The sequence below is a fragment of the Sminthopsis crassicaudata genome, chromosome 4 (assembly GCF_048593235.1).
Source record: "Sminthopsis crassicaudata isolate SCR6 chromosome 4, ASM4859323v1, whole genome shotgun sequence".
Taxonomy (NCBI): domain Eukaryota; kingdom Metazoa; phylum Chordata; class Mammalia; order Dasyuromorphia; family Dasyuridae; genus Sminthopsis; species Sminthopsis crassicaudata.
This window is the reverse complement of record NC_133620.1, coordinates 351,537,388-351,564,176: the sequence shown is the minus strand read 5'-3', so window position 1 is coordinate 351,564,176 and position 26,789 is coordinate 351,537,388. Positions and strand designations below refer to the sequence as shown.

General features: G+C 35.9%; 1 protein-coding gene across 1 annotated transcript; it reads left to right on the top strand.

Annotated features, from left to right (window-relative positions):
* Positions 1 to 12,008: 12,008 nt before the first annotated feature.
* LOC141540809 (keratin, type I cytoskeletal 24-like) lies at positions 12,009 to 26,398 on the top strand. Its single transcript, XM_074264762.1, has 8 exons — positions 12,009 to 12,194; positions 12,634 to 12,716; positions 15,152 to 15,308; positions 15,477 to 15,638; positions 15,724 to 15,849; positions 19,789 to 20,006; positions 20,460 to 20,488; positions 24,630 to 26,398. Exons 1-8 carry the CDS (start codon positions 12,009 to 12,011, stop codon positions 24,728 to 24,730), a joined length of 1,062 nt encoding a protein of 353 aa, XP_074120863.1. The 3' UTR covers positions 24,731 to 26,398.
* The last annotated feature ends 391 nt before the right edge of the window (positions 26,399 to 26,789 follow it).

The window sequence follows — 26,789 nt, the reverse complement described above, 5'->3', positions numbered from 1 at the left end:
ATTAGACTTTCCCATCCCTGAACCCCAAGTTGATTGCTTAGTTTCTAGAGGCAAACAAAAGAAATACAGCAAGTCAGTCAGTCTTTATTGAGCATCAGTGTCCAGGCTTCATACTAAGAGCACTATGGAAGATAGAAAATGTCTGTAAGAGATGTCCCCTGCCGTCTTAGTTATAGGAGCAAACTAAAACACAGAAGAATTAGCAAATAATCCAAGAAACTATAAAATAAAATATTTGATACCAAGTAAAAGAGCTATAAGCAATGGGAAGAGACTATAAGCAATGGGGAGAGAAGATCAGAGTAAATGCATCTCTCTCCCTTCTTTGCAGAGATGGGGGACACGAATATGGAACACAGCATATATATTGTTAGACTTCACTGGTATTAGTTGTTGAACTGTTCTCCTTTTTTTATAGTTTCTCACAAAGAATAGTATTCTGGGGAGGGATAGTGGAAAGAAGGATGTTCCAATAAATGTTTAATAATTGATTGAAAAAAATTGTTCACATAACAAACTTTTAAACTTAATCTCAATTGTTAACATTTGCTCCATTACTTTCTAGACAATCAACAAAATCTAGACAATCAAAATAAAAATAATCAAATAGATATTTGTAGTATTTGCCACTATTCAAGATGCAAATACACAAACTGAACATTTTAACAATCAGTTTTCTGAAACAAATAAGAGCTGACTACAGCACACTCCTTGGAGAAAAAGGAGATAGATTTAGATATAACTATAGATATAGTTATACAGATATAGGTTTAGATATAAGTATAGAACTGGGCAACGAGGTAGCTCAGTGGATAGTGTGCCAGGTACGGAGCCAAGAAGACTCACTGTCCTGAGTTCAAATCTCACCCCAGATACTTCCTAGCTGTGTAACTCTGGGCAAGTCACTTAACCCTGTTTGCCTCAGTTTCCTCATCTGTAAAATAAACTGGAGAAGGAAATGGCAAACTGCTCCAGTACCTCTGACAAGAAAATCCCAAATGAGGTCACTAAGAATCAGATCCAGCTGAACAACAATAAATAAGTATAGATGTAGAGATTCAAATATATCCAAATATCCATATATGGAAATGAGAATGATGCCCCCCCAAAAAAAAAAATTCAAGTGAAAATGTTTGTCAGACCAAAAAAAACTCATTTCCTTCCTTTTTTTTCTTTAATCCAACTCCAGCCAACCACTTCTTTCTCTCATATGGATACTCATCTTCTCAACAATTATGAAAAGGAGAAACTTGACTTCTGTTTTATCAGTGTCCCCTACCTAACAGGAAACATCACAATAATATGATCCTCTGACATCCAAGAGATGAACATTCTTGCTATCTCTCCCCTAACCAATCTAATCATCAATCTAATCATTGATGTGGTCATAGAAAAAAATTATAAATGATGATAAGCTTTCATCCAAATGGGTACTTACAAGAAATCAAAAATCTTAAACTATAAAAGGACTCTCTAGAAGTGGAATTTCAGGCATCAGCAAACAAGCAGAGGAAGAAGAAGCTGCCGAATATTGGTTTGGTTCGGCACCAGAGGAGGAAAGGACTATTACCAGATATTATACCCATTTGTGGTTGATAAGTACTCAGGGAGAGCAATGTTTTGATGGGAAGCATCTAAAACCTTTTGTCTCAGACAGCTCTGGATGTTCAGCAACTCTTTCTGGTCTGAAAGGGCTGAGATAGCTTTGAAAACTCCAATAATAGTCTCCTTCATCCACCAAAAGCCACATATGAACTGGGTTCATGCTCTGCTCTGTTCAAGTGTAGGTGAGTGACATTTCCTGGGGTGAAGGCTCTCTTTCATTAAAGATAGCTCCACTTCTCTCAGAACTGGAGTCCTCTGAACCTGACTACTATAAGTTCTTACTCATTTTTCTTCTAGAAAGGGGACAGAAGTCTGAGGTCCTAGACAATTGATTCATACAAGTGACTGCTTAAACCATCTGCAAGTTCACTGTTGCTGTTGTCCATTACTTCTATTGGACAATTGCTGCTTTCTTAATTACATGCCAGTAAATTTCCCACATAATGGAAAAGCATCCGCTATGTCCTTTTTTATGAAATACTTAAAATGGAATAGAATAGAATAAGCTTTTAAGTACCTACTATGTGCCAGGCACTGTACTAAATGCTTTATAAATATTAATACATTGATAAATCTGAAAAGGAAATCCTCAATATTAATAGCTAACATTTATAGAGAACTTTGAAGTTTCAAAATTCTGTACCTATGTCAGTCTTGAACAAGTCTTGGAATGACTGCATCAAAAGGAGACCAAACTCAAAGGATATGAACAGACAATTTTCAGATGATGAAATTAAAACTATTTCCACTCATATGAAAGAGTGTTCCAAATCACTATTGATCAGAGAAATGCAAATTAAGACAACTCTGAGATATCATTACACACCTGTCAGATTGGCTAAGATGACAGGAACAAATAACGATGAATGTTGGAGGGGCTGTGGGAAAACTGGGACACTGATGCATTGTTGGTGGAGTTGTGAAAGAATCCAACCATTCTGGAGAGCAATCTGGAATTATGCCCAAAAAGTTATCAAAATGTGCATACCCTTTGACCCAGCCATACTACTACTGGGCTTATACCCCAAGGAACTACTAAAGAAGGGAAAGGGACCTGTATGTGCCAAAATGTTTGTGGCAGCCCTTTTCATAGTGGCTAGAAGCTGGAAGATGAATGGATGTCCATCAATTGGAGAATGGTTGGGTAAACTATGGTATATGAATGTTATGGAATATTATTGTTCTATAAGAAATGACCAACAGGAGAAATACAGAGAGGCTTGGAGAGACTTACATCAACTGATGCTGAGTGAAACGAGCAGAACCAGAAGATCATTATACACTTCAACAATGATACTGTACGAGGATGTATGCTGATGGAAGTGGATTTCTTCAACATAGAGAAGAACTAATCCAATTCCAATTGATTAATGATGGACAGAACCAGCTACATCCAGAAAAGGAACACTGGGAAATGAATGTAAACTTATTTTTACCTTCTGAATCCAATTCTTCCTGTGCAACAAAAAATTCGGTTCTACACACATATATTGTATCTAAATTATACTGTAATATATTTAACATATATAAGACTGCTTGCCATCTGGGGGAGGGGGTTGGGGGAGGAAGGGAAAAAATCTGAATAGAAGTAAGTGCAAGGGATAATGTTGTAAAAAATTACCCATGCATATGTACTGTCAAAAAATGTTATAATTATAAAATAAAATAAAAAATTAAAAAAAAAAAAAAAAAAAAAAGGAGACCAAACATGAGAGGTTTCATATGCACTCTGCATAACCCCCAAGTGCTGCTCAAGTCAGATAAAAAGGTAATTTGGAAATGTTTAACAAAATAAATAAACATTTGTTCAATTGTGGCTAAATCTTTGGAATTTTCTTGGCACAGTTATGGAAATGATTTGTCATTTCCTTCTCTAGCTCATTTGACAGAGAGAAAACTGAGGCTAATAGTTAAATGACCCTGTGCCCAGGGTCACACAGGTAGTATCTGAGATCAAATTTGAACTCAAGTCTTCTTAACTCCAGTCCTGACAAGCTATCCACTGTAGCACCTAGCTGCTCTCACTCTACCACTGGCTGCTCTAATGGGAAGAACTACAAGAACATGAAAAAAGGGAAGAGTGATGAGAGCACAGGCTTTATGTCATAAGAAGTACCAAAATGTTTAGAACCAAGCACTGAGAAAACTGAAGAGGTCCTATTCTTAAATACCACTATAAAATGGCAGTAACACATTCTGAGAAAAAGCTTACAAAACTTGAATTCAACTGCCAGGAGCATGGGTCATGTTACATAATATAGCACATCCTAAAGTCTTAGTGCAGCTTTAAGCTTTAAACTGTACCAAGACTTTTGGGACACTGTATAATCAATAATATATATATATATATATATATATATATATATATATATATATATATATATATATATGTATGTATTATGTATGTGTATATATATAATCTAATTATATTCCAATGCATATGGTTATGTGTCCATTTACATACATTACAATCTTATATGTGTGTACAATATAATTATATATGTATAAATATGTAATATATATGTATAATGTAATTATATTGTGAAGTTTTGTGAATATATATAATAATAGGTTTGTGTGTATGTGTGTCTAAGCAATTAATTTTAAAATCATTTATTAAAGAAGGGGCCCCTTAAGATAGTCATTTCTTCATTTTCTATCCTGTTGTTCTCCTTTGACTTCACCACAGCCTTATTCTTTGTCCCCCCACTTTTTAGCTACCCTTTTGTATTTTTTCTTCCACTTTAGATTGTAAACTCTTTGAGAACAAAGACCTTTCCTCCCCATGTTTGTATCTCTAGCACTTAGCACAATGCTTAGCACATAGGAAGCACTTAAATTTTTATTGACTAATAGTTTGGGATGCTTAAACAAACAAGACCTAGGTTCAAATCCTCCCTCTATCATTCACTAGCTATAGGACCATACCAAGGCACATAATATTTCACAATAATCTTTTATTAATTTGCAAAATGGGAAAAATAACAATACTGTAGTACCCTGGGCTTAGGACAATACCTGATTTATAGTAGGCACTTGCTAATGTTTATTGCCTAACTGGAAGGGTCTTAAACACCATCTACTTCACTTTCTTCATTTTACAACTTAAAGCCCATAAGGCAAAAGGAGTCCCCCTTAGACTGCTCATGAAAGTGAGGCAAAACCAAGATTTGAATCAAGGCTTCCAGACTCCAAATTTGGAGATCATTCCACAACAACTATGAATCATGCTTTGATGGAAGAATCAGCTTTGGAAAAAAAAAATGCAGTCTGCAAAACCACTGTGTTGCAAACAATTATTTCTATAATTGGCCTATCCCATGGAGATTAAACATCAAAAAGAGATTTAAGATTCCAAATCACACAAATGAATTACTTAAAGGGTTGGCACATTCAGGTGGAAAAACCAAGGATAGTTTACAGGAGGAGGCTCAAACAGTGGTAACAAAGCAACCAGAAAATTGGGGCTTCCTTCATTATCTTCTTCCAAAGCATAACGATAGACTTCCCAATACATTCTTGTTAATTGTCAAACTACAATAAGATAATAACTAAAGCATAAAACTACCTTTCAAGGTAAAGAACATCTAGTTAAGATTCATCTTAAATAAAAACATTAAAACCAAATACATCTTGGATATCTGAGCTCCCACTGGGTATTCAAAGTATTTTTAGTAATGGAGTGAACTAGAACCAGAAAGCCAACTATGTCTGTCATATTCTGGAATTATGAGCATATCTCTGGAAAAAAGAACAGGATTCAATCCCGCCTCAGAAGCTTAATTTGCTATGTGATGCTGAGCAAGTCACTTTTTTAAAGCTCAAGTTTCATAGACAAACAGGCAGTCAGACAAAAAGAAAGCAATAGAGATAGATGGACAGACACATAGACAAACTCAGAGAGACACACAAAGAGAGACAGACAGAAACAGACAGAGAGAAAGAGAGGAGGAAGAGAGAGACAGAGATAGAGACAGAGAGGAAGAGAGAGACAAAGAAAGACAGAGAGAGAGAGAGAGAGAGAGAGAATGTATGTATTAAGTGATTACTATCTGCCAGATAATGCGCTAGGGATATAAATAGTGAAAGGTAAGAAGGAAAAAAAAACAGTCGAGTACCCTAAACTCTAAAATGGGAATAATAACATCCCTCTCAGGGTTGCTTTTAGGATCACATGAGAAAATGCATTTAAAAAGTGTCATAAATCTTAAAGTGCTTTATAAAAGTGAACCATTATTATATGATCCAAATCTCCCTTTTTCTTCACAAAATGACCCCCTTTTTCTGAATTACTTCAATCCCTTTAGTACATATAACTTCTCTCTGAGTCTTTTCTGTAAAATGAGAAGGAATGATCTGGTAGGAAGAATCTGCCTACTTAGCCATCCTTGGTTACATCATGAGTCATCAATTGACACCCAGTTATTACCTTTCGGCTGCTTGAAACAGAGCCAGAATTCAGAAGCTATGAGCTCACTCCTCCCTGATTTGGTTCCAGCCAAAGCATTAGGCTTCAGCATGATGGGTACCAATGCTAGTCATGTGACTTAGTTGAGGAGATGTCTTTCTACTAATATGACAGGATACCCTTGAGTGAAAAGTGGGGATGTCTTCAAAAAGGACAACTAGTCCTCAGAGTTTGGTACACAGAAGGCATAAGATTGCATTAACTGTAAAATAATTGTAGCTCATCCTTGGCAAAAACACAAATGTGTCACACTCTCTACAAGTCACTGAAACCTGTCTCTTGTCCTATATACCTACTCTGAAACTAAGATTGTCTAGGATTTGTGGCTCCCACTAAACTATTCCTGCTACTGCTTCTGCTGACTACTGTTGTGAACTGCTTGGTTTTCCCTGATAAACTCACAAATAAATAAATGCCTACCTATAAAAGGTATAAGGTATATATATGCCATGGCTTAAACTTGATTCTTAATAACACACAAAGTGAGGCTATATTTTTTTTCCTTTTTGTTCAACACCATTTTATTTTTATCACTAATAAATATTTATTTTTCTTTCCCACTCTCTTTCCCAACTGAATAAAAAGAAAAGGAGAAAGAAAACCCTTGTATCAAATGAGTGTAATCAAGTAAAGCAAATTTCCAAATTGGCCATGTGTGAAAATGTATGCCTTATTTTGCATCCTAAGCCCACATATGGAATTAGGAATTCCATAAGACAGAGAAAAAAGAGGTTTCAGGTGAAAGAAACAGAAGTAGGAGATGGAAAAAGGTCACCTGGAAAATATGGAAAATTATTAAAGGATATGCAAATTCTATTAAAAATTCATGTTTCTCACTCAATAGGAACTTACTAGAGCTAGTAATATGCAAAGTATTAATCCCTAGAATTACTAAAGCCACAAAAACAGCTTTTTCATTGACACACAAAAAACCTGTGACATTAGTTTTATTATAACAGATGGAACTCAAAATTACTTTAAGCTTTTTATTAATTTATCTAATAATTCAGATTTTTTAAAGCACTGGTAAATTTTGTTCAAGCTTTCATTTTGCAGGATTTGGAATGGAGTCACTCTCTTTTTCCACTGGATAATTATGCCTTCCACTCATCAACATTTCCATGCAGGTCCAATGACATCAGAATTTATGACTGATATAATCACCAAATCTTGAAGTTGAAAACAACTTTCAAGATCATTTAATCCAAACTCCCACCCAATAAAGAACATTCTCTACAACATTTAGTTTCTACTTGGCAACTACTACTGACTAGGATTTTCGCACCTTAGGCAGAATCCCATTGCAATTAAAGTTAGCCTGAAATGTTTTTGTCTCCCCTACATTGAGTCACGATTGGCCTCCCTGTAGCTACCACCCACAGGTTGTATGTAGTATTGCCTTCTACAACTACACAAGATACAAGGATGGCCCCATCTAATATTTTCACAGATTCTTCCAAATCATGACTTCATATAAAAGTAGGAGTGGGGTGAAGTGATAGCTAATGCCTTAGAGATTATCAAGCACTCAAATTGAAAGCCTAGGGCTGAATATAAAAGGAAAGAGCTATGACTAAAGCTAGCAGATTGGGACTTTGCCTGAGAGCATAGAAATTTCCAGAGCTTTGACAGTACTTTCAATCCTTCAGAAGCAGCAAACAACTGTGCTTGCCACCCAATTAGTAAGAATAATTAATTTGAAATAGGAAGCTATTAATGTCCTACCTCCCTCTCCTAGCTTTTGAACCCTACTTGAAATGCTCTCCAGTTTGTAGTAACTTCCCCAATAATACTGTGGGCATGTTTTACAATATTTGCCCAAGGCTTTATATTTTATAGTTATAGGTGGTTACATGGCTCAGTGAATAAAGCACTGGGACTGGAATCAGAACCAAATTCAAATCTGGCCTATGACACTTAATAGCTATGTAGATGGGCAAGTCATTTAACTTCTGTTTGCCTTAATCCACTGGATTAAGACGAAAATGGCTCCAGTATCTCCAGTATCTTTGTCAAGAAAATCCTATATAAGATAATAAAGATTCAGACACAATTGAACAGTAATAAGAGGCAGTACTAGAATTCTATGACAGTTTGGCTACAGGTGGCCAAATCCAATGGAGAAGAGTGGGTGATTCTAGGTGTGGAAGAGCTCTAGAAAGAATATTAAATTGAACAGAGCTGAATGGGCCACTAAATAGCTACAAGCATTAGGGTAGTTAGGTTCTTCAGGGACTTCAGGGACTGAAATAGAACAGGTGAGAATTCAAGAAGTCTATGAGATCAAAGCTCCTATATTAATGGACTGATTACAAGTTACAGAAGGATTCCATAATATTAAGGCCATACAGCTAGTTACAACATATCTAAAGTATATACCTTGTACATATAGTTTATCCCACATAAGGACTCTTCAATAGTTGAAGAAGATGATTATAATCTCCAGACAGCATGTGGCACAATGACATTGATATTAGCTATTTAACTTTTTTCCTTCTCCAATGGCAAGCAAGGAGGACACACTTAGATTCCACTGGATAAGAGCTTCTCTCTCACTTGCAGCTACCATGAAGCCACTACAAAGCCAAGAGAAAATGGTCCAGTTAATTTCTGAAAATAATAGTGGTAGCAATAGAGGCCTCCTTACCCAGACTAAAATGTGACTCATGAATATGGACCTTTGTTTCTTAGCTCTTTGTATTTGTAATTTTCTGCTCTTACATGATGGAGTAGATGTAAGTTAAGGGTTCTAAATGTCAGGATTCAGAAATGCCAGAGGGAGAGGCAGAAGATGGCATCTATGCCAGATTTTGTGGATAGTCTAGCACATGAGGAGCACAGTATAACCCAGATAGAAATGGGTCAGTTAAGCCAAAGGAAGCAATAGTAATCCAGGTATCAGCTTTGTCAAATTTGAAAGTAAACTTTATAAGGTGAATGTTAAGTAGAAATGACTTTCTGTCTGAGCTCATTCTCCCCAAGAATGAGTGGTAAAGGAAGAAGTGTGGCCCAGTTTTTTCTATTTTGTTGTTGTTGCTGTTGTTCAGTAATTTTTTTTTATGTCTGACTCTTCATGACCCGATTTGGGGTTTTCTTGGCAAAGATACAAGTAGTTTGCCATTTCCTTCTCCAGCACATTCTACAGATGAGGAAACTGAGGCACACAGGGCTAAGTGATTTGCACAATGAGGTCACACAGCTAGTAAGTTTCTGAATCTGGATTTAAACTCAGGGAGATGAATCTTCTTGACTCCAGGGCTGGTACTCTAGCCACTGTGTCACTTAGCTGCCTCCGTTTTTGCTATGTCAGTAAATATTACTTTGTAAACCTGTAGGATATGCCATGGCCACATTCTGGTAAAGCTATCTCAGCAGATGAGCTAAACCAGGTTGAGGTCTCACAACTGTCAGCCCATTAGTGAATAAAGGAAATATCAACATAAGTATTTGAAAACTTCCTCCTATAATATGGGTGGGTGAGAACAATTTCTTCCAACAACCATGAAGATGGTTGAAACAGAGCCTAAGAAGAGCTTAGAATCAGACATCAAAGAAACCAAGGTCATGCATTACATTCCGAGCCATCACCAGTCAACCTGACTCTTGTCCTACCATTGGACATTGATGGCTTAGGAAGAGAATGAGGATGATGATTTTGTACAATTCTGCCTTGCTTAAGTTAAGATACCCCCCACCATGATGTAACTGGTCCTCTTCAAAAACAAATAACAGAAATTACTTTGTAAAAGTTAAACAAAGTCAAGAGATACTTTGAATATTTTCCTCTGAAAGAAGATTTAATTGAACATATTTTTTCTTCTTTATCTAGGAAGAGGGATGATTAAACAAAGAAACAAATCTGAAAGAAGATATACTAAAGTATATGAAAGGAAGATAATATATAAATATGTATTATGTATATTGGATCTAAAATATATTTCAACAATATTTAGCATGTATTAAACTACCTGCCAGGTAGGAGAGGGAATGGAGAGAAGGAGGGGAAAATTTGGAACAAAAGGTTATACAAGGATCAATGCTGGAAAAATTACCCATGCATATGCTTTGTAAATAAAAAACTTTAATAAAAATAAAAAAATTTTTAAAAAGAATTAGCACTAGCAAAATAATTGTATAAATATGTTTACATGGGGCGCCTAGGTGGCGCAGTGGATAGAGCACCAGCCTTAAAGTCAGGAGGACCAGAGTCCCCCACTTAACCCCAACTGCCTCAGCAAAAATAAATAAATAGATAGATAGATAGATATGTTTACATATATTGGATTTAACATATATTTTAATATATATTGGATTGCTTGCCATCTAGGGGAGGAAGTAGGGGAAAGGAGAGAAAAAATTGGAACACAAGGTTATGCAAGGATCAATGTTGAAAAAGTATCCATGCATGTGTTTTGAAAATAAAAAGCTTTAATAAAAAGAAAAGAAAAAAACAAATTAGCACAGACTCTTACAAAATATGGTTACATATAAATAATTCCCATTGAGTATGAGACTTTGCTAACACCACCAGAAAAAGAAGTGATGTTTATGTCAACCTATCAATTTATTGCAAAGGTCTTGAAAGAAGTCATTAGAATTCAGACTGAATGGAGAAGACTTTCATTAGAAGAAGGGATTTTAGGTGGGACTTAAAGGAACCCAAGGAGATTAGTAGGTACATTGGAAGAGAGAAAGCATTCCAGGCATGAGGGACAGTCAGAGAAAATGTCCAGGGCTGAGAGATGCTCAGGATCACACATCTAATAAGTATCCTAGGCAAGATCTAGATCAAGATATTTTTAGCTCCAAGCTCAACTTCCTTACTTTTTTTAGTACTGGAATATCTAGAACTATGATTATATCAAACAAGAAACATTTATAAGTGGCTACTTTGTTCTGGGCACATGAAACTTCTAGTAAAAGGAGCAACTTACTTTTAAATAATAATCTTACAAAGTTGCCTTGTACAGAAGAGAAACGGCCTGCCAGTGATCTCACAGACAGTATATATGTATCTCAGGTAAGATTAGAATGCAAGTTCTCCTGACTTGAAACCCAGCACTCTATCTACTTTGTTACAATTTTTTCTAAGGAACCATCAGCAAATAATCTCACAATTCTGATCTCATCTTCTTACATATATTTAAAGAGCTTCAACTGTAATCAGAGACATGCTGAAATCCTTAACACCCAACCTCCATGTAATATGTTTTTAAATCCTCATCTCATCAAAACACATGGGAACCCTCAGATGCCACACAGGATGAGGATTTGCCCCATGCTATTACCTCACCTTGTAATCTCTGAAGCAGCCTGAAAATGGCTATCAGATTGTTCCATCTGGGGGGAAAAAATGACCCATCTACCATGTCTTTCCAAAGAAAAATAAATGATTATTCAGCCAGCCACAAAAATGGAGAAAATGTGCGTGGGGACCTGAAATATGATAGAAGAAAATAAATGCTTAGCTAGGCTGAAATCACATCAAGATACAAGCTTCATTCCTCTAAGAGTGAGATAAGCAACACCCAGAGGCATCTTCAGTACCTTTAAACAAATATAGAAGAAGGTTCAACAAATAATTAATGAAAATAATCTAGGATTGCAGATGTTATTAAAAAACAAAAAAGCCTCTGAGTGATGAGTATCAACAATGAAACACCCACTTTACCCTGTATAAAAGGGCCATTAATTGATATCTCTCTGAACACATTGCTGGAGATACTTACTTCAGGAGGGTTGAAGGAGAATCATGTCATACTCTGTCCAAAAGTCAAGTCTTTGGCAGTTCAGTTCTGGCCAAGGGAGAGGGGGATCCATAAGAAAAAAGCATGGTCCTGGTGGTACTTCAGGTGGAGTCTTCAGTGGTACCTTTGGTGGATATACTTTTGGTGGAGGGGAAAATGGGCTTCTCTCTGGCAATGAAAAGGGAACCATGCAAAATCTGAATGACCGCCTGGCAATCTATCTAGATAAGGTCAGAGCTTTAGAGGAGGCAAACACTGAGCTTGAATATAAAATTAAAGAATGGTATAAGAAATTTGGACCTGGCAGTACCAGTCATGGAGAAAATCGGGACTACTCTGAATATTACCAGATAATTGAAGAACTCAAACAAAAGGTAAGAAATGCCATTGTTGCTAAGATTTGCAGTTATATTAAAAACAATAGACTCAGTTCCTAGAGCATCTTATAACCATGTCCATCTTTGCCAAGGAAAATTAAATCAGTAATTAATAAAATATGTATTAAGAAATAATAGTGAATATTTATTTTTTAACTTCTTTATTCTTATACCATTCATATTGAGGGAAAAAATAGAATTATTTCCAAGATTCCAAAGTTTGATTCACTAGTAATCAACTGCTATCATTTGTCACTTCCCAAAATTGCATTTCTTACAAAGAAATGTAAAATCTTTGTTGAATGAATGCTGTTATTTAAGAACTAGATACTTTGCATATTACCTTAAAAGGCATTGAAGTGGGTGGTCTGCCATCTGTTATGGTTCTATCACAGGGAAATTTAGTATACATTTCATTATGTTCTTTTATGTCCAGATCTTGGATTCATCTCTGAGCAATGCTGACATCATGCTCCAGGCTGATAATGTGAGACTAGCTGCTGATGACTTCAGATTAAAGTAAGAGGCAAAGATCTAAGTGGGAGGGGGAGGGAATTTTATAAGAATACAAGTCTCACTAAAAAGAACAGACCATGTAGTGCTTTGGGAAGTTGGATGGCATAGTGGATAGAGTACTGGGCATAGAGTCAGGAAGACCTGAGTTTAAATTCGGATTCAGAAACTTACTAGCTGTGTGACTCTGGGCAAGTCACTTAACCCTGTTTGCCTTAGTTTCCTCATCTGTAAAATGAGCTGGAAAATTAAATGGCAAAATGGCAAAAAAAAAAAAAAACTAAATAGGGTTATGAAGAGTTGGACATAACTGTGCAACAACATATAGTGCTTTAGTCCACAGAGAAGTTCTCTCCCAAAGAATCCCTTATATAGAAAGCATAAATATTATTTTCTTCATAGAGGAGAAAGATGATATGCCAAAGTTGATTTAGAGGTATTGGAATCCTGGCTCTGCTACTTCTATCTGTCTGAAATTGGGCAAGTCACTTCTCTCTAAGTTTCCTTATCTATAAAAGGATGATGTTGGACTAAATTATTTTTAAGGTCCCCTTCATATTTTAACATAAGATAGAGGAAAAAGTGCCTGGATTCTCTGAGAATCTAAAAATACCCAGAGTCAAAGTTATTGAGTCATTTCAGTCGTGTCCAATTCTTCATGACTTTATTTGAGGGTTTCTTGGCAGAAATACAGGAAGGGTTTGCCACTTTCTTCATTTTACAGATGAGAAAACTAAGACAAGCAGGGTTGTATGATTTTCCCAGGGACACACAGCTAGTGTCATATTTGAGTTTAAGTTCTCTCAACTCCAGTGCCAGCACACTACCACTTGTGTGGTCTTGGGAAAGTCAATTAACTTTTATGGGCCATAGTTTCTTCATCTGTGAAATGAGGGGGTTAAACCAGATCCCTTCTGGGATTCTTTCCAGTTTTTGATTTATATGCCTGTAATCCATTTTGCTGAACATTGAAGAAATGATATGATTTGCCCACATTATATAGCTCAGAAGTGATTGAACTAGAATTCAAACATAAGTCACAAGTCTTCAGATTCAATTTCTCCTTTTAACTATTTTCACTAAAATACAGATATTCCTAATAGGAAAAAAAGCTATGTAAATAGTAGTTGTTTCTCTAAAGGCCCTATAATACATATTATAGCAGTGATTTAGACCTACTAGAATAGGGGAAATCTTGGGAAATGATCACTATTAAATTTTATTTTACATAAAGGCACTAGGGTATCCCATTGCTCACAGGAATCCTACACTTACAGAACACATTAAGGTTTGCAAAATGTGGCCTTTGGCATTCTCAGAAAGGACATCACAAATTCTGGCAGATCCTTTTAAATATCAGTGCTGGGATTGACTGTCACTGAAAAAACAGCTTAGGTTCATAACTAGGCCTCCTAGAAGGAGGAGATTTTTGATCGCAGAAACCCTGAAAGTATATACCAAACAACAGAGAGATTGAAATCTACTCCTCTAAATAAAATTATAATTTAATTCAGTTCAATTGGATAAAAAGTTATTAACAAAAAGTGCAAGGCACTATAAAAAAAATAGAAACAAAAATAACCCTTGCCCTTTTGTCATTGAGATATTTCAGTTGTACCCAACTCTTCATGACCCCATCTGTGGTGTTCTTGGAAAAGTTTCTGGAATGGTTTGCCTTTTCTTTTTCCAATTCTTTTTACAAATGAGGAAACTGAGGCAAACAGAGTTAAGTGACTTGCCCAGGGTCACATAGCTAGGAAGTATCTGATGTTGGATTTGAACTCAGAAAGATGAATTGGTCTTACTCTAGGCTCACCACTCTATTCACTGGGCCACCTAGCTGCCCCCTTTCCCCAAAACCTCAAAGAATATATGTTCTACTAAATAGCTAAAGTACTAAAGTATTGGAGTCTTTTTAGTGGGAAAATGACCTGACCCATGGCTAGAGAGACCTGGATTAGGGTCAGAGGGCCTGAATTCAAAACCTAGCTCTATCACTTAGTAGCTGTGTGACCATGGAGAAATCACTCTCTGGGTCTCAAGTCTTTTTATTGTAAAATGAAGGGGGTGAATTATATAGCCTCTAAATCTGCAATCTTGAGAATAACTTCAGAAAACATTTGAAGAATTAATTTCTAAGAAGAACTATTTCTACCAATATATTCTATAATTTTAAAAGTATGACAAAATTTATATCAAAATTATGTCTTCTTTTGTTATCTCCAATTTATTCTGTATATAGCTTATTTCTACATAGCTGTTTGCATGTTGTTTCCCCATTAGATTGTGTTCCTCAAGGACAGGAACTGTCTTTTGCTTTTTTTTTTTTTTTTTTATTTTTTTGTTTCCCCAGATCTTAATATAGTGTCTAGCACATCAGAGGAACTTAATAAATATTTATTGACTGATTTACTCAAAAAATTATCAACATTTTTTTCAAGGTATGAGACTGAACTGGCCCTCCGCCAAAGTGTGGAATCTGATATCAATGGTCTACGAAGAGTCTTGGATGACCTGACTTTGGCCAAGACAGACCTAGAGATGCAGATTGAAACCCTGTCAGAGGAAGTGGCTTATCTCAAGAAGAACCATGCAGAGGTATACATATATCCAGACACCAAAATATATATCACCTTTCAAATATTTTCCTTAGTTTTTGATAGCAATCTGATAAGATTAAAAAAAAATTGTAAATGAAGTGGATTCTGTGGCACATTACTGTTTTTTTACCAGGTTACTAGAATACATTAATTGTTCTTAATCCAGGAAATGAAAGGTCTACAAAAAGCTGCAAGTTCAGACGTGAACGTGGAAATGAACGCTGCTCCTGGGACAGATCTTACCAAACATCTGCATGACATGAGAGCTCAGTATGAAGCCCTGGCTGAGCAGAACCGCAAAGATGTTGAAACTTGGTTCAATGACAAGGTAAATCAGAGATTGCTCGAGGTCATTAAGCCAAGTTTTGTCATGTTGGTGGCACTCAACCGGCTTCATAACAATGTCATTTCAGAGTGAGGTGCTACAGCAGCAAATCTCCTTTGCCAGTGATGAATCCAATTCTGCCAAGACAGAGATATCAGAGCTGAAACGGACTTCACAAACCCTGGAGATTGAGCTACAGTCAGCCTTAGCTCTGGTAGGTAAAACACAAAAATGAATAGCAACAAGGTAATACAGTAGTTAGAACACTGTACCTGATATCAGAAAGCCCTGATTCAAATTCATTCTCAGACACTTAATTGATGACCTCAGGTTCCTCAAATGAAAAATGGAGATCATGATAGCAATCTACCTCACAGGGTTGGCGTGAGATAATATTTATAAAGTAGCTAACATAATAAATGCTACTTATTATTATTTCTCCATCTACAAATTGTGTTCAACACAGATAATCCATCAGTCAAGGAACATTTGTGTGCCAGGCACTGTTAAGCAGTGAAATTGCCTAAACAAAAATTAGAGAGTCCCTGATTCTGATCTATCGGGATAACTATACATATACATTAGAGTATGTATAGCATATATGCAAAATAAATACAATTTAATTTTAGAAAGGAGACACTAGCATGGTTTTATGTCAGAGACAAAAAGGTTACTAACTATTATTATCCTTGGTAAAACTTTCATTCTTAATATTAAGCAGCTATTGGCACAGTGTCTAGACTTCGGTCCTGGAGTTAGAAAAAATCTGAATACAAATTCCACCCCAGACTTAATGAGCTTTCTGACTCTAAACAAATTAATATCTTAATCTCTGGTTCCTTAAGTTTCCTTATCTATAAAAACGGGCATAATAGTAAAAATTTATATCACAGGATTGCTATAAGGATCAATTGAGATGATGTTTGTAAAATGCTTTGTACACCTTAAAGAGCTATGTAAATGTTAACTATTATTATTAACCAAAGGTTCATGAACTTTATAAAAAAAAACCATACAATCAAATTTGGCCTTTTTTTTTACAATCTTACATTTTTCTTTTATGCATTATTTATTCGTTTATTTTATGCATTTCAGGAATATTTTTATTTTGTGCATTTAAAAATTAGTTCTGAGGAAAACCCTTAGGCTGTCAAAGGGGTCTGTTACATGAACAAGGTTAAGAACTCCCTCCTTAAAAAGCTAGCTTAGAAATGCAAGTATTACTTTGCTACTATAAACATCAGCTCATAGGAGAATGTTTCTACTGAACGTACTAAAATGAAAAACCTGGAAACAAAATAACTAATATCATCAAATGCACTTGACAAACATAAGAGTCCCTGAAATACCTCTATTCACCATTAGGCCAATAATCTCTAAAGACTAGGATCCTTGTTGAGCTTTGTACTTAATAGAGCTTTTCATTTTTTGGTCCAAACTTGTCACTTCAGGGACCTCTTGATGGGAAAACTTCCTCCATCAAGGTAGCTCTGGCACTCATTGCTCAGGGATACTGCAAAGCCATATCACTAAATCTGTCAGTCAGCTAACAAGTATTTATTCAATGCCTATTCAATGCCTACTCTATATGACCTGTGTTAAGCCCTTGAGATACAAAGGCAGAAGACACAGGTCCCTAACTTCAAGGAGCTGGCAATCTCATGATAGAGACTTAATGTACAAGATTTAGAGGGTGTCCCAAAAACCTTAGTGCAATTTTAAGCTCTTAAAGCTAAAAAGGAATCGGAGGTTTAAAACTAGACCAACAGCCTGCCATCTGGGGGAGGGGGAGGGGGAGAAGGAGTGGAAAAGTTGAAACAAAAGGTTTTACAATTGTCACTGCTAAAAAATTACCCATGCATATATCTTGTAAATAAAAAGCTATTATAAAAAAAAACTAGACCAAGACTTTGGGGGTACCATATATAAAGAGGGGGTATCTCAGAGAGGAAAGCATGAGCAGCATGGAGAAACCTGAAAAGACCTCTTGTAAAAGCATACATTTAAGCTGTCTTGAAGAAAACCAGAGTTGTCAGAAAGTGGTAGTGAGGAGGAAGTCCAGGGCAAAATGCTCAGTCAGCAGATTAGAATGTAGTGTGAGAGGAATAGCCAGGAGGCTGATGCAGCTGTTCAAAGAATGGATAGAGCAGGGAAAGAGCCTAAGAATGTAGGGGGAGGGCAGATTGTAAAGGATTTTAAATGCCTTGATAACATTTAAATAGCATTTATATGTCAGGCTCAGTTCTAAGTGATTTATAGTTATTATCTCATTTGGTCCTCACAATTACCCTAGAAGGTAGGTGATATTATTACCTCCACTTTATAGATGAGGAAACTAGAGATACAGAAAGATTATATGACTTATCCAGGATCACACAGCTAGTTAGCAACTGAGGCCAGATTTTAACTCGTCTTTTTTACTTCAGTCAAGCCTCTTTCCACTGTGCCATCTAACTGTTCTCAATTACTGAAATGGGAGGGGAATGCCTCAGTCAAACTGAAATCTAACATGTTAAAAACCTTAGCTTTAAAAGACCAAAGTCTCCCACTGCATCCAGGGTCATCTCTAGTTGTCTTGATCCATATCTTGCCAGGGGATCCAGATGGCTCTGGAGGAGTAGTAACTTTGCAAATCCCTGCTTCATTTAAATTTAATTCACTTGCATGTTTTGCATCATCATCTTACTGAGTTCAAATCTGACCTCTTACTAGCTAGGAGACTTTAGTGACTTGAACTCTGTATATCTCAGCTGCCTCATCTGTAAAATAAATTGGAGAAGAAAATAGTGAACCATTGCAATGTCTATGCCAAGAAAACCCCACATGGGTCATGGAGAGTTGCATATGACTGAAAACAAATCACAATAAAAGGGCCATTGCCCCTCATTTAAGTAGCTGTTCAATAGATTTTGAGTGAATGGATGCAACATCATAAATGTGCAAAATTATATCTGTGTTAAGGAAACACTGAGCAGTATTCATAATTAATTCACCAGAGTTGTCTCTGGGGAAATGGTAAAAATGCTTACTTGAAGGAGAATTGATCTATATAAATTGTTTTTGTGAATTTAGTAAATATTAAAAATGCATGTATAACTTTTAACTTCTCTAACAATGGTTTTAAAATCAATTTCTCTTTTTCCTCTTTGCAACTGATATCAGGATGGTAATTACAAGCATTTGTTAAGCATTCACTCACATGTCTCAGGTACCAATGCTCAGAAAACCAAAATTACTTTAAAATGATGTTTGTCCTCTCAGAAGTGCAATATATCTAAATTATATACATAACTAATACTTCATAGGGAGAGAAATAAATATCACTTAAAATCTCTTAAGGTTATAAAGAATAAACAGAAAAATACCAAAATATCCCAGTGAATTAAAACTAGCATATGCACATCCCCATAAAGGAAGGGAAGGAGGAAACAAGAATTTATTGAGCACCCGCTATATACTAGGCACTGAGCTAAATTTTTTATAAATGTTATCTCCTTTAATACACATTGTAAATGCTATAGTTATCCCCACTTTGTAACTGAATCAGATAAAGGTAAAGGGACTTGTCCAACTAGTGAGTATCTGAGGCTGGATTTGAACTCCATAACATCCTGAAGAGGAAAAGCAGGATTTTTCTTTTCCTGTGCTTTCAGGAGCATGATTTTTTCACAAAAGGTAAACAGACACAGAAAGGAAGACATAGTGTGTCTTCTGGGGTGACTAAATCTTCTACAAACCACTCAACAAAAATGGTTAAGTCACCACATTGGATCATAAGTTTAAAGCTAAAATGGTCTGATAGGACTTCTGGTCCAATTCTGCTATTTTACAGATAAGGAAACTGAGGCCCTGCCCAAGGTCACATGGCTAGTAAGCATCAGAAAAGGGTCCTCTGTCTCTAAATATAAAGCTCTTTCCACTGCATCATGCTGCAGCAGAATCCCAAAAGTTCCCCAATCTACAAATTTCTTGTTAATCCAAAAGATACTACTCAATGTCTTACATAATCATGAAAGACAGTAACAGAACAGAACAGATAAATGATTATCAAAGTGACTTCCTAATTATTTTAAAAGTGAAAATAAAGCATTTTGATGTTTATCTCACAGCACAGTATTTTCCTTTCATTATATAATGGGTTTCCTTCGATCAGAAAAAATCCCTCGAAGGCAGCTTGTCAGAGACAGAAGCAGGCTATGGAACCCAACTTTCACACACCCAAAACCAAATCAGTTCCCTGGAGGCCCAGCTCATTCAGATCCGGGATGAAGCTGAGAACCAGAGCACAGAATACAAGCAACTCCTCGACATCAAGACTCGCCTGGAGAATGAAATCGAGACTTATCGCCGCCTGCTAGATGAAGAGGGAGGGTAAGTAGAGAAGCAGATTATTAGGAAATAGGCATTTCTCTGTCTGGTTGCTCTTTTTTTTGCATCTCTTTCAAATCAGAGATAAAGTTATCTCCATTCTGGGGGGAGCAAATTGCCAAGATGCCAAACTACACAGAAGAATTTCCAAGAGCAATCCAGCATCTTTATCTTCCCTCAAACCCCAAACCTATGGGTAAATACATGATTGTTTATTGGAGGCAAACTAAATCAATTCAAGTCAAGAAGTATTTATCAAAAGCTTATTATGTACCGTAAACTGTGCTAAGCACTAGAGATACAGAGCAGGGGTAAATAAAAATATGCAGTAAACTGACGTTTTAGTATCCAACTTGCAGTTTTCAAAAATGAAAATGAAAGGGGATTTAAGATTCTTTAGGAATGAATTCCAGCAATTATGAAAAGTTTTTTGTCTTTCTTGTTTTTCTTTTTTAGAGCTGGACTTGAAAACAGAGCTAAGAAAGGTAAGTAATATCTCTAGGAATTTTCCTTCATGAGAACATTTCTTTCAAGAGAGATTACTATACTAGGTAGAAGTGAAGATTTGTAATTAAATAATTACAATAATAGCTCATATTTACATAGAAAGTATAAGCTTCACAATAGTCCATTTAGCCTAGTTCCTGATAGATAGCAGATGGTTTATGTTAGTTATTATTGTTGTTCAGAAGACATGAGTTCAAATCCAGTCTCAGATACTTACTAGCTGTATGACCCTTGACAGGTCTGCCTCAATTTCTCTAAATATAAAATGATGATAATCATAGAGCCCCATTATCAACTTTTTTATAGATGAAGCAACTGAGACTTAGAAAGCTTAAGTGACTCTAGAAGGAGGGTCCTAGGAGTATCTTGAGGTGTTCACCCACAGACCCATGTCCTAAATATTCTATCTTCCTTGTACAGGTCCATTCCTGCATCCAACAGGCCTTAACCTCAAGATCTAAGTTTTCTCCCCAAACCTCAAAATATAATTTGTTTTGAAAAGTTGATTAGAAGATATCTTTCTTTTTATTTTGTCTGAATGAAATTTTGGGGTGTTTATGTAGGGCACCAAAATTGCTAGTTATGGCTCCTGTGTTGGGGATGGTTGTTTTTAGAGGTAAAACATATAAACAAAACATCATTTTTAATGGATGAATTAAAGAAAATGAGTATGAACTAAATAAGTTTCATGATGAGAGAGCAAGATTTAGGTGATGGGGTGGGGAGAGGTGAAATTTGAAACTTTTGTCCAGAACAAATAGGAAGTTTTGTTAGTACTTAAAACTTTTGTCCAGAGCAAACATAAAAAGTTTTATTAAACTCGAAAGAACAACAGATAATTAGGAAGGAAGGAAACAAACATTTATTAGGCATCTACTACCTGCTAGGTTCTTCAAAAATGTTATTTCATTTGATTCTCACAACAATGCCACGAAGTAGGTGCTGTGATTATTCTCATTTTACAGATGAGGAAACTTAGGCAAACAGTGTTAAGTCACTTGCCCAGGATCACCCAGTTAATATATGAGGCTGGATTGGAATTCAGGTATTCCTGACCCCAGGCCTATGGTTCTGTCCCTTACGTCACCTAGTTGCTAAAGAATCAATGGCATTTCTTCATCAGTCAGTCTTATTACTGTGTACTATATGCTAATTTGTCTTTCACCTAACCTCATATTCTCTGAACAGTGGAAAAACTCTGAATTGTCTTGCTCTGCTATTTGCCCCTTGGGTTCATTCTTACTTTGATGAGTATGAGAACATCTGTCTTCCCACCAATTGTCTCTTTTCAGCCTGAGGAACTTCATACCCTCCCTCATAGGGAGTTTTAAAATGTTTTATGTTCTCTGAATTATGCTCCCCCAATTCTTTTATGCCTTTCTAAGCAGTTCCCATCTATCTTGAATTCTATTAAGTAACTATTTGTTCCCACACATACACACTCTATCCTGCTGCCTGCTGACTAACTTTCCTTCTGACACTTGGAGCAGTATTCCCTGCTAGGCCTCCTCCCTTGAGGATGAATTTCTAATATTTTCCACACCCTAGTTTCTGAACTTGTTTCTATACAAATAGACCATGTGCTATTCTCTCAATTTTTGAAACCCCTCTCTCCCTGGAATTTTTTTTTTCTGTGATTATGGACAGATATGGGGGAGTTTGACCATTTGCCTAGTGACTTTATTGAAGATTAATTTTAGCCTAGAAACGATTGTGGTAGCATGATGCAAAGGCAATGGAAAGAAAGAGGAGAATACAATAAAAATTTCAGGAGATCATGGAATGGTAGAAAGAGTATTGCACTGGAATCACAGGAACTAGTTAGAATATTAACTCTGCTACTTACTTTCTGTGTTGCCTTAAGCAAGACATTTAACATCTCTGTACCTCAGTTTCCTCATTTTAAAATGGTTGACCTAGCCAAACTAGATAACCACCCTAGATCTAAAGGCTGAAATAATAAGATAAGGGAACTGATTGGAGGTGAAAAAAACACAAGTGAGGAATTGAAAAAAACATTGTCATGACTCCGATTTAGGCAATAATGGCAAAAATGGGAAGGAAAGCTGATTTGGAAATGAAGATAATGAAGTAAGTTTTGGACATGTTGAATGACATTGGCTTTAGAGGCAAAGGTTCTAGGTTCAAGTCCCAGTTTTAATACTACTACATGAGTTTGAATAAATCATTTAATTTCTCTGGGATTCAATTGGCTCCTCTGAAAAATGAGATTGGACTAGATAATTTCTAAAACCTCTTGTAAATCTTGTGATCAAAACGAAAATACCCAATTGAAGATAGAAACTTAAACCTATTAACTATAAGATAACATCTGTATTTTATTGTTGTTCAGTCATGTCTGACTCTTCATGACCCCATTTGGGGGGTTTATTGGCAAAGATACTGGAATGCTTTGTCATTTCCTTCTCCAGCTCATTTTATAGATGAGGAAACTGAGGGAAACGGAGTTTAGTGACTTCCCCAGGGTTACACAGCTAGTAAGTGTCTGAGACCAGACTCGAACTCAGTAAAAGGAATCTTCCTGAGGTCAGACGGTATAGTGCCACCTAGCTGAACAAATATCTTTGTTAGGTGCTTTTTATGTAATTGCTCTGTTGGAGTTTTGTTTTGTTTTTTAATCTTGCTGACAGGATTTGGAGCTAGAAGTAATGAGTCCAAGATCATATATGTAGTAAATGGCAGAAACCATGATTTGAACTTTACCTCTAATCTAGGACATTTTTCTACCATACTTCATCATTTCTCCAACATGATATGTGCATCCATAACAGAATATAAAATTCCTTGTAGCTGTAGTAGTTGTTTTTCCTCATTAAATTCAACTTAGATGCTGACAAAATTCTTTCCAACTTGCATAATCTAAAGTAATCACAATCTAAAATGATTGTCTGGTTTTAAAATTAGTTCCCATCCCAGCTGTTTCTTTTTCTTTAGCTGCTGTTCAGTCTTTTCAGTCATGTCTGACTCTCCATAACTTCATTTGGGGTTTTCTTGGCAAAGTTACTGGAATGATTTGCCATTTCCTTCTTCAGCTTATTTTATAGATGAGGAAACTGAGGCAAGCAGAGTTAAGTGACATGTATAGATTAACTCTCCCTTCCATATTTTTGCTCAGGTTGAGCTCAGATATTCCTTCTTCATCTCCAACTTTTAGAATATCTAGTTTCCTTCAAAGTCCTATGGGCATGCCAGCTCTTACATGAAGGCTTTCCTGGTCCTTCCAGATATTACTTCCCCCTTCCAAAAATACTTTATTTTTCTACTATACTTCTATGCATAGGATCATTGGATCATAGATTTAAAAATAGAGAGAATCTTGAAAACCATTTAATCCAAAATGTGATTTTACAAATAAGGAAACTGAGTCCCAGGAAAGTTAAATGATTTGCCCAGAGTCACATAGCAGTAAAGATAGCATTTGACTTCACAGTGTCTGACTCCAAATTCTTTTATCATTCCATGATTCATGTTGTCTCCAGCCATAAAATGTAAATTCCTTGAAGGCAGAGACCTTATCCAGAATCTAGTACAAAACAAGCCAATACACACCTAATAAATATTTTTGAAGGATTAATTGATTTATTACACAATTAAAACCAGTAATTTTCATGCTAGGACAAATAGCATAGGACATACCCATGAGAAGTGATATAAAATACACCCTAAAAAGCATGTTGGGAAACTCACTTCACAAGATGGGAAATAGCCAGGGAACAGCTTACCTAGGGGGAGGGTGGCTCCTGGAGGAAAGAAGTAGGCAGTTTGACAGATTGTAATTTTTCTTTTTTTTTTTTTTTTCTTGCTAAGTAGGTGCTAAGTTCAGTTATTTCTATGCTTTTAAAGAATTCCAAATATTCTAATTACCCTCTAAATTTAAATTCCCTGGAATGAAGCTTTGATCTACCTTACTTGTAGCTTTGACATCTTTCTATAAAACAAGTAAAAATCAAATTAATTAAATTTTTCTGCCTAAAAATTTAATAAATATAAAATATACAGACTTTTCACACCAGTCTTGGACAAAGACCTCTCTTTTGATACTTGCATCAGAATGTTTGTATCACATAAACACTAACTTTCATTTCCTTTCATTCACAGAATCAACAAAAACTTTCCTCTATAAAACCATTGTTGAAGAGCTAGTTGATGGAATTGTTGTCTCATCAAAAATAAAAGATGTTCATCAGAGATCAGCCTAACAGGTCATCAAAGAGGCTCTGATAATGTTAAGAGAAATGGAGCACAGAAGGTCTCATTCATAAAGATAGAATGCCAAGTCTTGGCAAGCCTTGAAAGGCTTGGGGGGAAAGGGGAGCTTTTCAAATAATTCTACTTTTAGTCACAGTAGTAAAATTATAAGTATAATTGGGGTGACCTTTATTCTTTTTCAATAAATTGTTTCTTATAAGCAACACCATTTGAACTTAAGAGTTTTTAAAACCTTTTATGGGCTTTCAATATAACTCAACAGACATTTTTTTTAGATTCCTACTATGTATTAAGAACTGTGGAAGGTTCAGGAAACACAATGACAATAAAAATAAAATCCTTGAGGAGACTACATTCTATTGTAAAGAGGCAAAAACTGTAGTTCTTTCTACTAAAAAGGATTTCTTGAACTCTAGAGTTTTGACCTGAGGTGATCTAAAGCTGAACAGGTATCTGGCACCAATATGGGGACCCACCAGGCAGACCAGTATAGGTTAGAAACAAAAATTTCCATGGTAATCCAAAGTGGAATCAAGCATGAGTGGCTACTGAATTTTCAGTCCTGGAAGTAGGTTGTCGTTTGTCCTTTGTTCTTAAAGAGGACCATGATATCAGAGAGGTGAGGCCATGACATGCAAGGGAATTGGATTTAAATGAAGCTGGGCTTCGCAAAATCACCAGCCTCACTTCTCCTCCAGTGCCATCTGGGTCCAGTGTTCAGATATATATTAGAATAACTGAAGATGGCCCTGGATGCAGTGGGAGACCTTGCCCTTTTTGAATTAAGGTACTAGAAGACCCAATCTGAAAAACAAAACAAAAATGCCATTTTGGGGAAACACACATATAGAAAATTAAGACAAAATATATAAAATGTAACTTCTAGGATAAGGGCATAGATCTAATATATTAAATTTAACATGTCCAAAATAAAGTCATCTTTTCTCTCAAAGCCTCCCTCTTCCCAAATTTCCATATTACTGGCATCATCATTTTCCCAGTCACTCAAGCTCCCAATATAGGTTTCATTTTCAATCACTTACTTTCTCTAAATCCCCTTATCAATATGTTGCCAAGGCCTGTGATTTTTGTCCTTATAATGTCTCTCAGATACACCCCCTATTCTCTGACTTTGCCAATGCTCTAGGGCTCCCTACCATGAATCCCTCTTCACTCAGCCCATCAAAATAATCAGCTATCAAAATAATCTTCCTAAAATGCAAAAAAATTAAAAACTCAATAAACTCCAGCAATTTTCCATCACCTTCAGCATCAGATCCCTTCATAACAAATCCCTATCCCCACTATCTTGCCAGTCTTCTTATACTATAGTTATATGTACACACAAACCTTCCATCTACTCTGTAATTGGATGAAACTACCTTCCTTGAGGTTTTTCAAACAAGACTCTTGACTCTGGCCATTTTCATTCACTGTCCCCCATAAATGAGAATGATCTCCCTTCTGATCTCCACCTCCTGGAATCAAGTCTCAATTAAAATTCCATCTTTTACAGAAAGCCTTTCCCACTCTCTCTTAATTTTAGTATTTTTCCTCTGTTATTTACAATATAACCTGTTTGCATGTTGTCTCCTCAATACTGAATTACTTAAGATTAAGGAACTGCTTTTTATCTTTCTTTGTGTCTTTGTAAATACAGTGCCTAATGCAAAGAAAGTGTTTAATAAATGTTTATTGACTAACCAATATGAAGTGTTTTTAAAATAAATTTCATTTTTACATTTTCTAATTTTCCCTCTATATCTTGCTTAAAAATCCATCCCCTCTACTGAGGAAAATTTTAAAAGAAACATTGAAAAAGGAAAAAACAGTCATCACAAATCATCAATACATCAAAAAACATGAAAATATATGCAGTGTCCCATACTTATGTTAGAGTCAATTAAGTGGCTAAAATGGCAAACCTGGAGTCAAGAAGACCTGGGTTTAAATCTAACATTTACTAGCTGTGTGATTTACCTTGATTGACCTCAGTTTCCTCATTTATCAAATGAGTTGGAGAAGGAAATGCCAAACTATTCTAGTATC